We start from the raw sequence: 17,533 nt of genomic DNA, 5'->3' as shown, positions 1-17,533 counted from the left end.
TTACGTTGTTTTGTTAAATCTTTCAAGCTACCTAGTGTCATGATAGTGTAGTTAAAATGCAATTAAATCCCTGAGAATAATGTGCCAATGCTGTAGTTTACTAAATAAACTGGACCAAGTCTAGTGACATACTTTGCTCGCTTTTTGAGTACTGCCTGTGCGTCCGGGTACTCCGTCATGGCCATCTCAAAGTCATGTTTGGACAGCGTGAAGACGTTGGTATAACCTTTACTTCTCACGTCTGCTGTTCGGCGATTGCCTCGACCTGACATCGCCAGGAGACTGACACAAGGGGAAAGAAAAAGCAAGTTATTTAAATAAGAAACACACCCACTGAAATTGTATGAGTTATGGCTTGGTTTAACCAGATTGGGCAATGCTGTCTTATATTACAACACAACAATGGTCAGTGACAATTGGACTAAGATAATGCAATGAACTATAAAAGTTCTTCCCAAAACCTATTGGCCTAAGATAATGCAATGGACTATAAAAGTTCTTCCCAAAACTTATTGGCCTAAGATAATGCAATGAACTGTTAAAGTTCTTCCCAAAACTTATTGGCCTGTGCAATGGTCACAGTTTTGTAATTCCCTAAGGAAAACTTCAATTATTTTAATAAGTCACTGAATTCGATGAGAGGTACAAAGTAAAGTATTCCTTTCAGACCTTGAGATCTATAGATAGGATAGGATTAGAAACCTTCAGTTAACTTCAAAACTATATAATAACTTTTCTTCACTGATGTTGGGGTGTCAATATATATATATACATGTTAAAGAACTTCTGGTCCAGAATCTCACTAATTATTGTAAAAATATAAAATTCGTATTACAAATATATCTGTAATACTCCAAATTTAAAGACTGGATGGATGGCTGCAAGATATAACAAATATACAAGTAGAGCAACAAACTTTTGCTTTCCTTAAGCGAGATCTAAATGCGTATTGCTCTTTAGGTTCAAACCTTATTTCTCCAAATACACTTCCTTCGTGCAGAGTGGCCAGGACCGTGGTGTTGTTCTCTCCGCCCACTACCTCCACTTGACCTTGGGTCACTATATACATTTCTTTACCAACCTCACCCTGGAGGAAGAAAACGTAACAGTCATTTGTTTCCTTGTCTCTGACATCTTGCCCTTGCTTCCAAAGGACTAACAACTCAAATGAAAATCATCTATACATATTTATTTTCAGGGCCGGATTAAGACTTGATAAGGTCCTAAGCTATTTTTGATCTGGGGGCCCTTTATACGTCACGATAGTAAATGTCCACCCAAATATAATTTTCTGAGACGGTTAAACTAATAAATAATGAAGACGTTTGTAGATAGTGATGTAATACACCTTTAACTTCAAATTACTATTATTCATTAACGTACTGGGACAATCATGTTTAAACTAGAGATTGTGTAACCTATACGGAAATCCTGAGCTGTTTATTATTGATGACTTTACCATTGTTCAGCTAATTTGTTTTAGGTCAAAATCTTGCATATTAAAGTGTTTGTCATGAAATAACTTTTTAAGTTTAAGCTACTCTTGAATGGTGGTCTCTACCTTTTGGCAGATGTAATCCCCAGGTAGGTAGAGAATAGGTTTTAGCTTCAAGACCAGGTCATACAGGAGGTTTCTCTCGCAGTCCTGAAATAACTGGACCTTGCTCAGTGTGTTGAAGTGCACGTTAATGGCCAGATCTGTTTGGAGCTTTTTAGGTAGCGAGACCACTAGAGATCTCTCGTCTGGACAGAAAGAGGAATAGTATGTTTGTTTTGTTATTACTTCGAAATAATAGAATCAAATATTTCATTTAGGTCTTTTGAATAGTCTATTTAAGGAAGTAAAAGAAGGTGGCAAGAAAACAACAACAATGAGGAAGTCCTGCGAAGAGCAGGGTGCCAGGATTTTCCCGCTGCTTTTAACTACAGATACCTTGGTAGGCTTGGTCATGATCACAGTATTGCCACAAGGTCAACTCCCACAAGATATTCTGTATGGTGATCTAATAGAAGGCAGGAGAGCCGCAAATCGCCCACTTTATATAGGTGTACGCAAAAGCAACATGAAGCTCTTCAAAATCGATACTAACAGTTGGGAAAAAGAGGGACTCACAAGCAAGCAGAAAGGAAGGTTCCTGGATTACAGATGGCATGCACACCAGAAGTAGAAAGAAGGGTAAAAGTAATTATCAAGGATTAGTCACACCAGAAGTTGCAAAGGGACGAGATCGTCTCTCGAGACGTTAAATGCCACAGATTTAAGAAAATGAAAAGTTTATTTACCAAATTATATAGCTACAGCCAAAAAGGTTAAATTCAAAAAGAATCTACGGGTGAATTGCCAGTAACAATAGCCTACCAATAGTCTTTTGTTGATTCCAGTTATACAGAAACCATTGCCTGACCCTGTCTTTCATTTCTTTGGGTAAGTTAATAGACTGCATGTACCAGTGGCAGGCGTCCATTTTCTTCCTGTAGTTGTCTTTGACCATTCCGGCAGCCTCCACGATGTCTCGGATCTGGGGACGTTTAAAAAGACTTAATGTATCTTATTAATTAGAACTACTGACTTCTGACTACTGACTATAAGACACTGGGTTTAGTTTAAAAACTGCATTTGAAACTTAGAGGTTAATAAAAGTTCATTGATTTCTGTAACCAAAGGATGGCAAGTGTTTGGTGTGGTCAGCACAATGACCAACTACTTCAGTCTTCCCAACGAATTTCTCCACAAAGACCAATAGACTTCGTAAAACAAAATTTATAAAAAAAATAGTAAAAATCCTCTTTAAGATCATGCGGTCTATAGGGAAGTTGATGTTAAGGCTAAATTAAATCACAAGAATTCAAATTTCACTTCTCTTGGTTGGGCCTCTAAAACATTGTGCAATCCCCAGAAGACTTCAGTTCTAAGGTTAAACTATAACACAAGACCACCAACTAGACTTCGCAGTATTTCTTGCATAATTTCATCTTTATGCGATACGCCAGCGTTCATCTCACAGCTATTATTTAGATGGTGCTCTAAAGAAATGTTACAGATGCTTCTACAAAAATAAAATAAAAAGGCTAATTATGTGTAGGCTGACAGTGAGTAACAGTTGATAGAAGTAATAGAACGCTCTTCAAGGTTGCTGGGCGAGACATGGGAAGTAATTCTGGAAATAGACCGCAGACATTCGGCATCGAGTTCTTAGACACTTTCTCTTTCTTTCCTTCTCACGGTGAAAGAGAGGATGCAGACGACGTTTTACTGGAACGAATATTTTTACATCCCTTTCGTACGTCGATATATTATTATTATTTTTATTATTATAATGAATATGATGTATCCATTATCTTTTGATAAATATTGAGTGACGTGATACAAGCAAGTCCATAATGTACATTTACCTGACCAATGAGCAGGGCGAAGACAAACACACCCGACAACCAATAGAAAGTCATGAAAATATACTCCTTCTCATTGGTTGGGTCTGGATTGTTTCCAATGGAAGTGGCCGTTTTGACTGCCAGATAAAAACACCGGATGTACCTGACAAGAAAGTGACAAGAGATACTGACATTTTAAGTATAAGATAACATACTTTTATAGGTCCAAGAAATATACATTCAGTTTGACTGGAATTGTCCAGCTCAGCATTACTACTTTAACAATAACATAGTACGTGTGTGAGTTTGTGTGTGTGTGTGTATGTTAAAAAAGGAGAAAGGGGTCACGATTATGTTTGAAGAGGAAACATAAAGGTTTTCCTAGCCCTCCCCTTTTTTGTTTAGCTCATCAATTCTTCGTCACTTTGAAGGAACAAGTTTTTCTTTCAATTGTAATAGTGACATTTATTGTTCCGAATAGGGTAGTGGTAGTAAGTAGGTCCTTGCGTTCAACTCTTGTCAGCCAACTACCTATATTTTTTTGTAACACTATTAAATCTATCACTTGAAAAATATTTTCGTTCTTGCACTGGTCAACTAGAAAACAAAATTTCCAACTAATTTGTCTGAGTGGACACGGACATCGAAGTCTCATTTAAAGATGTAACTCAGTTTCAATCAAAATGTCTTATCTTACTGTACAAAGATATTTCTAGCTACACTACGTCCAGACACACGAGACACATTAAGACACTGTAAACTAACGTACGCTATACCGCGTCCATCGTAAACCCAGGCGTTAATTCCAATGCCTTCATGTATGGACATGGCGTAGTAGCCACACGTTTCAATGTGGATCAGGAACAACATGTAACACATCGTCTTGATGATTCTGAAATGTTCATGAACAAATAGTTTAGTGCAGCGCAAATGTTCATTCTTGGATTATATATACATTTTACAAAGCTTATATCAACTCTTGTGTGTCGGTCTGGTAAAAAAGTTTGTACACGTTATTTCTCCGACACCATTTTCGGATCAAGCTGAAATTTTACAAATGTATTTCTTTTACCTGACAACACAAGAATCAATTTTAAAAAATTTACCAATTAGTTAATTAACTATTGGTATTTAATTATTTTGTTTGGTATCTTGAAAAAGGAAAACAATCGTACTTGACATGTGGTGGTATAAGTTGAATTAGTCCCATTGAGGACTCGAGCTCCAAGTGAACATTTAAAAAAAAATCGATCATATAAAACATTCACCAAGATACCCCCTTCTTCCCTCGCCTATTCACAACTGGTCCAGACAAGTGCTAGGATCATAGCGCATTGAGAAAGCTAAACAAAAACAATTGGTAAAAAATATTTCTAATCACACAGATGTATTATGTCTACATCGATTGTACATATAATTACATGACTGACCCAAACCAATAGTTGCACTGTATATAACCTTCGATTCTAAAACAAAAAGTATTTTTTTAAATGTTTTTTTTTTAAATGTTTTCGCTTATAATAAAAAAACATTTTATGAAAAAATTATTTATACTGGGTAATTGGACAATGTTCTATTGTAAGTTCCTAGCTTAAGAAGAAAGTAAAAAAAAAAAAGTTTTAAAAAATGTAATGTTAGAGATGTCATTTTTAATTGTTTCCTTCATTGTGATCACATTAAAGTTTTTCAAAACTTCTGTTCAACTAACGAGCAACAAAGTAGCACGTGCGTATCAGTTTCTAGACCGTATCGTATCCTACAGTGTTTAATAGACACATCAAGTCTGTAAGTGTGACTTTCAATGACAGAAGGAAATGAATATTTCGTTTATAAGGCCATCTTGTAAGGTTCAGATGTCATTTAGAAAACGTCTGGGCACGAAATTTTTTTTTTCACATCTTAAATTATTTCACTACGTCCGTATGTCTGTCTGGGTGGAACACATTCTTTCTCGCACTTCTAATTTTAGAATCAAATTTTGTACAATAATTCGTCGTCGATGAAAGCACAGGAATAAATCAACACATTAACCAATCAGTCAGTAGTAATTCATCTTGTTTTCTATACAAACTTACAGCATTAAGAGATACAACAGTAAATGAACGGTGCACTCCCTTCACTCAATAGAGGCTTTGTTTTTAATGACTGAGTGAAAATGTTTACTGATGACCCTACAAGGTGCCCCGTAACAGCCGTCATATCTCAGACTTACTTTTGAGCTGACAACTTTTGACTTCGCTTTTTTCATTATTTGTTGCTGCATCCAGGTCAAAACTTACATTTTTGAAAGATTTACTTTGGTTTATTAGGAAGAACAGACTCTAACAGATACAAGGACTTTTTTGAGCTGAAGTGAAGTACATAAGAGAAAGGAAAACTGACCTGATGGCATGAGCAGAGGACCGAGATGCCTGATCACAGCGCTCGTAAAACTCCCAGTATGTTTGGATCTGGAATACAGTGATGACACAGTGATGACACAGTGATGTTACAGTGATGACACAGTGATGACAGTTCATACAAAAGTGAATCATTGACGACCTTTATTTAAAACTTACTCTAAAGTATATACATAGTTACTTTGAGTTTTAACTCCACAAATAATGAATGTTTCTCCCGTTTGTGTGACGTAGGACCAGGGTATCTGAACGTGACTTTGTAACGATAAACTTGATAAACTTTCAAGTGCACTAGTTCTCTGGGTGAGTGATTTGTTATAATGATATGTGTGTGTGGGGGAGGGGGCATCAGAGCATGAATGCAGGTCGTCGTTATTGTTGACCTAAATTTTAGTTTTATAAGTACTAACATTTAAAGTTCAATTTATTTTGATGTTCGGATACTTTTAGAATATCGACTTAGATGACTTAACATCATGGATCCAATAGTATTACGACTCATCACCCCCCCCCCCCGCCCTTTATTTATCATTCATCGTCATTATTATCATCGTCTGTTTCTTGACTCGTCGCAAATGTGCTGTGATAGGTCACGTGACCACATCCCTCCGCACGTCCCCTCAGCTGCTGAGCAGACTATCAAGAGAGGGGCCGGTCCTTCTTTCCCGTTGTAAGTCGTTGTCCAGACAACTTTTCTTTGGATGACCCTTTCTTCGTGCTCTCTCCACTGTACCTTGAAGGATGACCTCGACAATGAGCCACGTCTTACAACATGGACCAAACCAGTTCACCTTTCATCCACATTACTTACTCTTTAAAACTGTTTCGTTAAAGGAAGTGAAATACCTACTGTTCATTGAGTTCTTTAAATTATTAATGTGAGTTCAGTGGTCATCTTTCTGACAAAGCTATGTCCTACACTGGGTTTAACAGTAAGTATCCATCATGCAATATCCTCATAGGATTTTAGAACGTTATCATTTCTAGCTCAGGGGGCAACTGAAGGATAGAAGATTATTTTTCTCTCTAACCCTAACTAAAGTTCTCAGATGGTAGTTTCAACGGATGGGTTTGGATTCAAATAAATTGGAAAGACAATAAGTAGACTATCGTGTTTTAGTTAGTGGGAGTAGCACAGCTGTCTAGTAATACAGTCATACAAAAGTAACAGCTGTCTATTAATACAGTCATACAAACATAACAGTTGTCTATTAATACAGTCATACAAAAGTAACAGCTGTCTATTAATACAGTCATACAAAAGTAACAGATGTCTATTAATACAGTCATACAAAAGTAACAGATGTCTAGTAATACAGTCATACAAAAATAACAGTTGTCTATTAATACAGTCATACAAAAGTAATCATCTTCTTTTTTGAAGTAATGTCTGTATTATATAAGATAAGATAAGATAATACAGTCATACAAAAGTAACAGTTGTCTGTTAATACAGTCATACAAAAGTAACAGTTGTCTATTAATACAGTCATACAAAAGTAACAGCAGTCTATTAAAACAGTCATACAAAAGTAACAGCAGTCTATTAAAACAGTCATACAAAAGTAACAGCAGTCTATTAAAACAGTCATACAAAAGTAACAGTTGTCTAGTAATACAGTCATACAAAAGTAACAGTTGTCTATTAATACAGTCATATAAAAGTAACAGTTGTCTATTAATACAGTCATACAAAAGTAACAGTTGTCTATTAATACAGTCATATAAAAGTAATAGTTGTCTATTAATACAGTCATATAAAGTTTACAAATGAAAAAAAAAATCATATAGTGAGAGAAAAAATGACATGACACATTATCTTCACCACACACACACACACACAGACGCACGCGCGTGCACGCGCACACACACGCGCAAACATGCGCGCACACACACACACACATACACACACAGAGAGAGAGAGAGAGAGAGAGAGAGAGAGGAGGGCTTACCTTCAAGACTCTGGGCAGTCGAAGCCAAGGATTGATACCAACACTGTCAATGAGGTAGAAGAAGTCAAGAGGTAGGAGGGACAGCAGGTCAAACTGTGAAAGGAACATCTTGAAACGTTATCCACATTCTTCATACTTAGTTAAAGTGACACACAACTACTTCTACCGGATACAAGGTTTTTGTTGCTTTTTTAAATTTTTATTTTGGGTTGGGGGGGGATATAGATTGACAAAACAGCAGCGGGGGGGGGGGGATGAAGGCCGGCTGGGTTCGATCTCAAGCCCATCAAACGACAGCTTTCACAGTCCAATTACTCCACCAATGACTCCACGAATTACTTCCACTATTGATGTCTCAGTAGATGAAATAATAAACCGTAGCAATGATCCAAAGATCACAGAAATGAACATAAATAAAATCCTAGCAAAGCACTAGCACATATTGACTAGATGAGATTCGTATCTTCCAAAACCAAAAGCAGAGCTCGAGTCTTTGACCAGTCTTCTCTACACTCCCGTGTCGCCCTCAGCACGCTTTCATGAGTTACCCACCAATAGTTTAAGTCAACAAACAAACCTCTTGCACGGGGCTGGGAGAATGTATGCAACTAAAGTGTTCTAAAACTGATAAACATGGGGTGCAACAGAGATACAACACTACATTAGAACCACTGACCTTAAACATCCACTTTTTGGTATAGTGTCTCTTGGTGGCATACCAATCAGTCTGAAGAAAGAAAATACAGTATTAAACTATGTCGTCTGCTTTTTTCCTACTACGAGGTTCACCCAAACGTGCGATGCTTAAAGGCGATAGGGTAAGAATAAAAATGTCAAAACCCTGAACCAGTGGAGTCAAAACTACGGTCTGCGAATCATATGATGCTCGAAATGCGGAATGATCTGATCCTCGAGACCTTTGCCCAGAGAGCACACTGAAGCCCAACCATTGGATGGTACTCGTGACTGTAAATGTTTGGGCACCGCTGTACACATACGTGTTGCATTAAAAGTTTTGTTTTTTTTAAATGGCGCCTTTTAAAAACACAGAAAAAAATCCACTTAGTTTTTTTTAGCGGCCCCCCGAAAGGGGAAAAGACGCTTTTAGTTTTGTTTGGAATGTCTGTCCGTCCATCCGTCCGTCCGTTCCGTTTAGATCTCGTAAACCAGCAAAGATAGTGAAAATCCGACATCATAATATTTTAGACCATTCAAAGTTCTGATGCAAAGGCTACTTAATTCTTTTCTGAAAGTGAAGATTTTAATTTTTTAAATCACTTATGCGAGCATTTTTTTCATAAAAATACACCACTTTTACAACTATTCACTATTAATAGTAACAAACACTTGAGGCTCTTTAGTAGGGGAAATATATATCGATAACACATTTACTCAAATGGTTTTAGATTTTTTGTCAAAATTTTTTTTTTACATTTGTATTGCTAAGTTATGTAACTTCTGTCATACACGTAGTGGCCGGGGAAACATTTACACAGAAAAAAATGTTGACTTTTTTTTTAAAGAAAAAACATCTATCTAGTATGCATATAAGTTGGTCATAATTTAAAACAACGATTAGTAAGTATTTTCGCATACTATAGCGTGAACTGCAGTACCCCATCGTGGCTATAAGACATTTAACTATAGAAAAAAAAATTTACGTAAATATTTTTTTCTTGAGGATTTGAATAAGAGATTGACATCTGTTAGGCCAGGTTCACATCTAACTTCACATTCACTTTCACCTATCCTTTGATCTGCTGGACCGCTGGGGAACCACACAAGATCAGTTAACCTTCTTTCTCCATTCTTCTCTGTCATTTGTCTTTGATAGAATTTCATTCTGATGTTCTTTCTGAAAATATTGAAACCTGCCTTTTTACCTTCCTGGGTGGACCACTTCGGGGGCCGATTTTGAGTTTGTGTTTCCACACAAACTGTCTTTGTAACTTTGTTTATGTACGTATTTGGAATCAAACTTTCTTCAAGAGAGGGATTGTTGATGTTTGAACTCTAGAATGTCATGTCGATTGCCTAAAGCGCAAACCACGTGGCCACCTAGTTAGATCTACGTAGATGATTTAGAGATGTCTTCTAAAGTAAGATAATAACAACTTTTTGGTAGAGAAGAAAAAAGTCAAGCCGGAGATGTCGTTTTGTTTGTTACGACTAGAAAGAGAAAAATAAATTCAAAAGTTACACCTGACCTACAGGCTACAGTCTACTGTAAGAAAGTTACACCTGGCCAACAGGCTACAGTCTACTGTAATAAAGTTACACCTGGCCAACAGGCTACAGTCTACTGTAAGAAAGTTACACCTAACCTACAGTCTACAGTCTACTGTAAGAAAGTTACATCTGACCCACAGGCTACAGTCTACTGTAACAAAGTTACACGTGACCTACAGGCTACAGTCTACTGTAAGAAAGTTACACCTGACCTACATGCAACAGTCTACTGTAAGAAAGTTACACCTGACCCACAGGCTACTGTCTACTGTAAGAAAGTTACACCTGACCTACATGCAACAGTCTACTGTAAGAAAGTTACACCTGACCTACAGGCTACAGTCTACTGTAAGAAAGTTACACCTGACCCACAGGCTACTGTCTACTGTAAGAAAGTTACACCTGACCTACAGGCTACTGTCTACTGTAAGAAAGTTACAACTGACCTACAGGCTACAGTCTACTGTAAGAAAGTTACACCTGACCTACAGGCTGAAGTCTACTGTAAGAAAGTTACAACTGACCTACAGGCTACAGTCTACTGTAAGAAAGTTACACCTGACCTACAGCCTACAGTCTACTGTAAGAAAGTTACAACTGACCTACAGGCTACAGTCTACTGTAAGAAAGTTACACCTGACCTACAGCCTACAGTCTACTGTAAGAAAGTTACACCTGACCCACAGGCTACTGTCTACTGTAAGAAAGTTACAACTGACCTACAGGCTACAGTCTACTGTAAGAAAGTTACAACTGACCTACAGGCTACAGTCTACTGTAAGAAAGTTACAACTGACCTACAGGCTACAGTCTACTGTAAGAAAGTTACAACTGACCTACAGGCTAAAGTCTACTGTAAGAAAGTTACACCTGACCTACAGGCTACAGTCTACTGTAAGAAAGTTACACCTGCCCTACAGGCTACAGTCTACTGTAAGAAAGTTACACCTGACCTCCAGGCTACAGTCTACTGTAAGAAAGCTACACCTGACCTACATTCTACTGTAAGAAAGATACACCTGACCCACAGGCTACAGTCTACTGTAAGAAAGTTACACCTGACCTACAGTCTACTGTAAGAAAGTTACACCTGACCTACAGGCTACAGTCTACTGTAAGAAAGTTACACCTGACCCACAGGCTATTATCTACTGTAAGAAAGTTACACCTGGCCTACAGTCTACTGTAAGAAAGTTACAACTGACCTACAGGCTACAGTCTACTGTAAGAAAGTTACACCTAACCTTCAGTCTACTGTAAGAAAGTTACACCTGACCTACAGGCTACAGTCTACTGTAAGAAAGTTACACCTGGCCAACAGGCTACAGTCTACAGTAAGAAAGTTACACCTACCCTACAGTCTACTGTAAGAAAGTTACACCTGACCTACAGGCTACAGTCTACTGTAATAAAGTTACACCTGGCCAACAGGCTACAGTCTACTGTAAGAAAGTTACACCTAACCTACAGTCTACTGTAAGAAAGTTACACCTGGCCAACAGGCTACAGTCTACTGTAAGAAAGTTACACCTGGCCTACAGGCTACAGTAAGAAAGTTACACCTGACCTACAGGCTACAGTCTACTGTAAGAAAGTTACACCTGACCCACAGGCTATTATCTACTGTAAGAAAGTTACACCTGGCCTACAGTCTACTGTAAGAAAGTTACAACTGACCTACAGGCTACAGTCTACTGTAAGAAAGTTACACCTAACCTTCAGTCTACTGTAAGAAAGTTACACCTGACCTACAGGCTACAGTCTACTGTAAGAAAGTTACACCTGGCCAACAGGCTACAGTCTACAGTAAGAAAGTTACACCTACCCTACAGTCTACTGTAAGAAAGTTACACCTGACCTACAGGCTACAGTCTACTGTAATAAAGTTACACCTGGCCAACAGGCTACAGTCTACTGTAAGAAAGTTACACCTAACCTACAGTCTACTGTAAGAAAGTTACACCTGGCCAACAGGCTACAGTCTACTGTAAGAAAGTTACACCTGACCTACAGTCTACTGTAAGAAAGTTACACCTGGCCTACAGGCTACAGTAAGAAAGTTACACCTGACCTACAGAATACAGTCTAAGAAAGAAGTGATGTAAGTTATTTCCGGACTGTGCAATCCGCAGACTTGACCTTTCAGCTCACGCAGAGACCTTGTTTCATTTAACACTAGGACTTTTTATGTCGTTGTGGCCGGTGACACGTTGTGGCCGGTGACATGAGTGTCATAAGTGACAGAAGTTTGTAAGGCCTCCATTCTGGAAAAGTTTTACCGCTACTGGAATAAAGAGAATATTTCAATAGACTTTTTAGTATTGATATTTTGGTAGCTACCTACGGAGTGAAAACTGTAGAAAACCTTTACCACTGGACGTGTCAAATTAATTTTTAAAAAATCTTAAAAATAAAAAAATAAAAAATTGTCTTGTAAAGCAATTTTCTATAATGCAAAAAGCTGGTTCCTATTAAATTCTCACGACTTCATATGCCAAACATTAAGAATGTGTGCCCTTAAGGTAGCTAAAACAAATTGATAGGACATTTATTTTTCATTTATTGTAATTCTCTTTCAAATACAAAAACAAAAAATGCATGCGTGGTATAGTTCCAAGATTTATGTTATTTGATCTTGGAGACTTCCGGTGGCGGCCTTTTAAAAATTCTTCACCGGAAAAGAGAAATTTCCTTCATATTAATCTAAAGCGACTCTTTGATTAAATTTTTTATGCCCATTTTTTTATATTTTATTTTCAAAGACCGGAAATGATTTTGATTTTTGTTCTCAATGTTCTCATCGACGAGTCAATTATTTGGTCTGCTGGACAGTGATCATTCTACAGGGCGATCAAAAAGCTCTGTAGCTTAGATTAGATTTTGTTATCTTTTCCAATATCGATGACACAATCAAGATCAAAGTTATTGAAACAATATGGAAGTTCAAAGTTGTAAGAAAGAAAAAAAACAACAACAACCGGAAATGAGATTGATTCCATTTATCGTATTGATCTATGGCAGTGATGCCCAACCTAATTCGACCCGTGGGCCATTTTAATTTCCAACACTCGTCTTGCGGGCCACATGAGCGAAAAGTTACAAAAACGAAATTGTTCTGAAACTATTTTGGTAGAAACCTGTGGATTTAATAGTTAATAATAGTTTATTAGACAATTATATTTGTTTACGCGTCAGAAAATAGTTTCATTTCTCTACTTAAAATGTAGGCAACAGTGTAGGTAGCTTTACCAACGACTCATTTTGTGGTCTCTTTTTGGTAAATATTCCCATGGATCCTCCAACCTCTAGGCGTAGTTTAACAATCTTTTATTTGCGACGCAAACCAAGAATGCCGCCATATTTATTTTATAGTGCCGTTTTTATGTTGTTGTTTTATTTAACAGTCACACTTTCTTTATAAAAAAAATGTTGGCTTATTATCATGTTCAAGAAAAAGATATGTGTTCACTTTTCCTGGTAGATTCTACACTCATCAGAGTCCCATTTCATAAACACACAAATGCTAAAGATTATGGTACTAATCCATCAAAGAAAAAGTGAAGGTCCAAACGTAGTAACAGATACATTTTTTTTCGTTTGGAGGTGAAATTTCGATACTTTGTGCCGACGTTTTGGGGGCCGGATGAGACCAGGTCGGTGGCTGGATCTGGCCCGCGGGCCGTGTTTTGGGCATCACTGATCTATGCGATACATATAATTTCCTCGTAGTAACATTATCTTTGTGTGACTATGTGTGTGTGTGAGTGTGTATATGTGAATAATTTTCAATTAACTTATACGAAGTTGTTATTAAAATGGGGAAAACAATTTGTTGCAACCAATAATATGTTCAGTTATTAACTAACTCACTCACTGAATCAGTCATTTTTAAATATTCAATTGCTTTCCCACTAGTGGCGTAACTAGAAACTTTGGGGCCGGGGGGGGGGGGGTAAACTCTTTAGTGGCTCTGCATTTGACATCATGACATGATGGCGTAATATTAAATCTAAAAACAAATTTCGTTGGCACCCCTGAAATGGGGGCTATGGGGGATTTTCATATTTGGACCCCACTGCCCCATTCTAGCTACGCCACTGTTTCTTACGTACCCATTCTTTCACAAAGACATCCAATAAAATAATTCAGTAACGCTCTTTGTTGTTTGTTCATGTATTCAATAATTTATCACATTATTTAAAACTCCCGCGCTTTTTTAAACTTTTTGTTTCTTTGTCTAGTTCATTAGTAGGGCAGCTTTCCTTGCCCTCCTATTTAAGTGGTCGAGTTGTCAAGCCCTTGATGTTCAAATCTAGGAGCTTAACGCTCAAATCCCAGTGATCGCTGAGAACGGATGTCCGGGAGTCTTTCCATCAATCTACCGCAGCAAGTCGACTCTAGGGGAAGTAATGAAAGATTTGCGCCACCAAGGTTTTATTCTTTCCCTTTTAACTCGAGTGGAACAGAACTATAAGGAAAATCATCAGTGGCTAGCCAAACATAATGAACTGCCGTCGAACTGTTTCAACGTTACTGGCAGCGTTCAAAACTTTGTGAAAAACAAAAAATCTTTTACTTCAAAGTGAAGTACCCCCCCCCCCCCCCAACCCGTCATCATCGGATCTATAGATCTATGAAACTAACAGTACAAAGACTTATAATGACTTTGCCAGTGACCTCTTCAGTGTCACGAATCTCTTTTGATCTCAATAGGCGCGATTCATGTTTAATTAAAACTATTTCTTATTATCTATGATCAGATTTGTTTGAAGACTCGTAAAGAACGGGACTAGGAAAGGGGGGGGGGGTTGAAGAGAGCTCCCTATCAGTTCTGTTTCTTCTACATCTTTCTGCTCATGATAGTTTTGTATTTTATTTTGTATTCTATGCTAGATTGTCTCTCCTTTTTTCAAAACCATCAAATTAAAAAAAAAAGATTCAGACATTTTTAAATTAACAACTGAAGAATCGGTGAATCACTTTTTACATTGAATGAAAGAAAGAACAAGGCAGGCTAGAAAACTTTCTGTGGAGACATACTTGAAAAAGACAAAGAGTTCTAAATGCACAAAGTTTGTTAGCTATCAGAGGGGTACCTAGGGTGGGGGAGGGGAGAACTTGAAAATCCCCCCGGGCCCCCCACTTGGGGAGTCCCCCAAATGAGTGTTTTTTTTAATTTTAAATATTAAATATTACGCAAAATGCTGGGGCCTCCAAAGAGGTCAAGCCCCCCCAGGCCCCCCAATTGTGTGGCTAATTCCTAGCTACGGCCACAGTTAGCTATATGTTTTGTTACTGTCTTGGGACGATCAGACTATGTATGCGCAGCTTTGTACCCAAATCCTTAATAAATCAAAGTGGATGTATTACCTCCACGATACCATTGTTAGCGAATCGTACTCGAACTTTGAAGACCAGGATGTCTACTATGTAGATCAAATCACAGATGTAATCGACTATCATCCAGTATCGAACATTGTCGTCCGTCTGATATGGGAAGACTCCTCGTAATGGGATGACCACGGCATTGTACATGAATGCCAAGGCCACAAGAAAAAGCCAGGTGACATAAGTTTTACCTGGAAAAAGATCAAGTTGAGATAAGTTTTACAATATATGAAAACATAGTTTTAAAGACTGACACCAGCACACCAACAAACAAAATAAAAAAAATACTTTACAAAAGTAAAGCTTATATAAAGGAAAGAGCTGTGCATTTATAGCCATATTTCAATGCTGTAAGATGTATTTTCCTTAATATCAAGCTAAATTTATTAATACCACTAATTATATAATTAATCGGTAATTTTTAGCGGCCCCCGTAAGGGGAAAAAGCCGCTATTAGGTTTGTGCAAACTGTCCGTCTGTCACACTCAGATCTCGAAAACTAGAAGAGATATGAAAAATATTATTTCATTATTAAATGCGGCTTGAAAAGTTTAGGTGCAACGGCTACTTTTGATTTTCTAAAAGCAAACCATTTAATTTATAAAATTAATTATGCAAGCGATTTTTTCATAAAAATACACCAATTCTAAAACAATTACGTAAATGTAAGGGAGGCAATGTTACAATATGCTAACAAAGATGGACAATTTTTGTGTATTTTCAGTATCACTAAGTCAAATATATTTTTAAAATGTACAGGAAATGTTTACAACAAATATAAATAATAGTTAAAGATGTTTTTTCTGGTCAACTAGCTGCTAAAATTAAAAAGAAAACATTTCTGTTTGTTTATAAAGACTAATATTGCACTTTGTATGTAGATATTACGCACATTTTTTTAAAATTGACTTTTTATGCAGCGATTTTCGTGCAGTAGCGTAACGTCGCAACATGATCAGGTGCTAAACCAATTCCTTAAACTTTTTTAAAAAATCAGATTTTATTTATTTTTTGTTTAGTGCCCCCATCCGAATAAAAGAATATTATTTTTGTGCGTTTTGTCTGTTGGTCTGTCTGTCCGTCACGATTAGATTAAAAAAACTAGAACTCTAAAAGCAATTGAAAATCTGATTTACCCTTTAATTTTCCTCCCGTAACATCTCAATAGTTTTAATTATCTAAAAATTGATTGTTCCGGATTTTTTTGTGCAAAACTAATCAACCCCAACAAATGTTTGTTTGCTCTTCTAATTTATATTACATTCAATTTCCATGCTTAAACGTTGCAGAAACACATTATCAATAATATGTTGTTCCGTTTTTTATGTAAATAGCATATTAATGCTAAATCAAAATCTCTATACTGACTTATATTTCATTAAGTGTAAAAATGTTCCGGATATTGTTTTATAAAACATGAATTATGCCTAATGATTGTTTGAAATCGCATAATTTACTAATATTACACTTATATTAATTGACAATGCGTCACTATAATTTGGTTATCAATATCAAATTGTTCCGTATTTTCATCTTTAAACAAATTTTTAAAATATCGACAATAGGTTGTTCAGGGCTTTAAAAAAAAGTAATTTACTAGAATTGATTACTGAACATTACTTTTTATTGATGAAAACATATTTTAGTCTAACTAAGCCGTGTGACGTAGTGTTTTTTTTTTCTCCTTTGACGTCATATGGAATGAATTCTTTAAATGAAATGCTAAAAGAACGCACTCGGTGCACCAATGTCTATGAACACTCGATAAATAGCTCGTATTGATGAAGGTGATTTTTAGTCTAGCTAGGCCGTGTGACGTAGTGTTTTTTTTTCCTTTGACGTAATATGGAATGAATTCTTTAAAAGAACGCACTCGGTGCACCAATGTCAATGAACACTCGATAAATGGCTCGTAATGATGAAGACGATTTTTAGTCTAGCTAGGCCGTGTGACGTAGTGTTTTTTTTCCTTTGACGTCATATGGAATGAATTCTTTAAATGAAATGAAAAAAGAACTCGGTATAGTAATGTTTATTAAGCCTCGTTATGTGACTCGCGTTTAAAAAAGGAATGATATCTTGATTTAGATCTAATCTAGATTTTTTATAGATCTAGATTTTTATTACAGTATATCTAGATCTGGATTTATATTCTAATTAAAATTATTTTAGAGTCTTGATCTACAATTTCTA

At 36.8% G+C, this 17,533-nt stretch overlaps 1 protein-coding gene across 3 annotated transcripts in view; it reads right to left on the bottom strand.

Annotated features, from left to right (window-relative positions):
• LOC106052312 (cyclic nucleotide-gated cation channel beta-1-like) overlaps positions 1 to 17,533 on the bottom strand; it is a 205,236-nt gene that overhangs the window by 10,396 nt on the left and 177,307 nt on the right. For all 3 annotated transcript variants that reach the window (XM_056034769.1, XM_056034768.1, XM_056034767.1), the window contains 10 exons: positions 15,323 to 15,531; positions 8,400 to 8,450; positions 7,724 to 7,816; positions 5,755 to 5,822; positions 4,142 to 4,264; positions 3,394 to 3,535; positions 2,360 to 2,519; positions 1,562 to 1,743; positions 969 to 1,087; positions 133 to 282 (listed from right to left, as the gene is read on the bottom strand). In XM_056034769.1, coding sequence (XP_055890744.1) covers positions 133 to 282; positions 969 to 1,087; positions 1,562 to 1,743; positions 2,360 to 2,519; positions 3,394 to 3,535; positions 4,142 to 4,264; positions 5,755 to 5,822; positions 7,724 to 7,816; positions 8,400 to 8,450; positions 15,323 to 15,531 — 1,297 coding nt within the window. The remainder of the gene's footprint in view (positions 1 to 132; positions 283 to 968; positions 1,088 to 1,561; positions 1,744 to 2,359; positions 2,520 to 3,393; positions 3,536 to 4,141; positions 4,265 to 5,754; positions 5,823 to 7,723; positions 7,817 to 8,399; positions 8,451 to 15,322; positions 15,532 to 17,533) is intronic.

This window comes from Biomphalaria glabrata, chromosome 7 (genome assembly GCF_947242115.1).
Source record: "Biomphalaria glabrata chromosome 7, xgBioGlab47.1, whole genome shotgun sequence".
Lineage (NCBI taxonomy): Eukaryota > Metazoa > Mollusca > Gastropoda > Planorbidae > Biomphalaria > Biomphalaria glabrata.
This window is presented reverse-complemented; position numbering and strand designations above follow the sequence as displayed.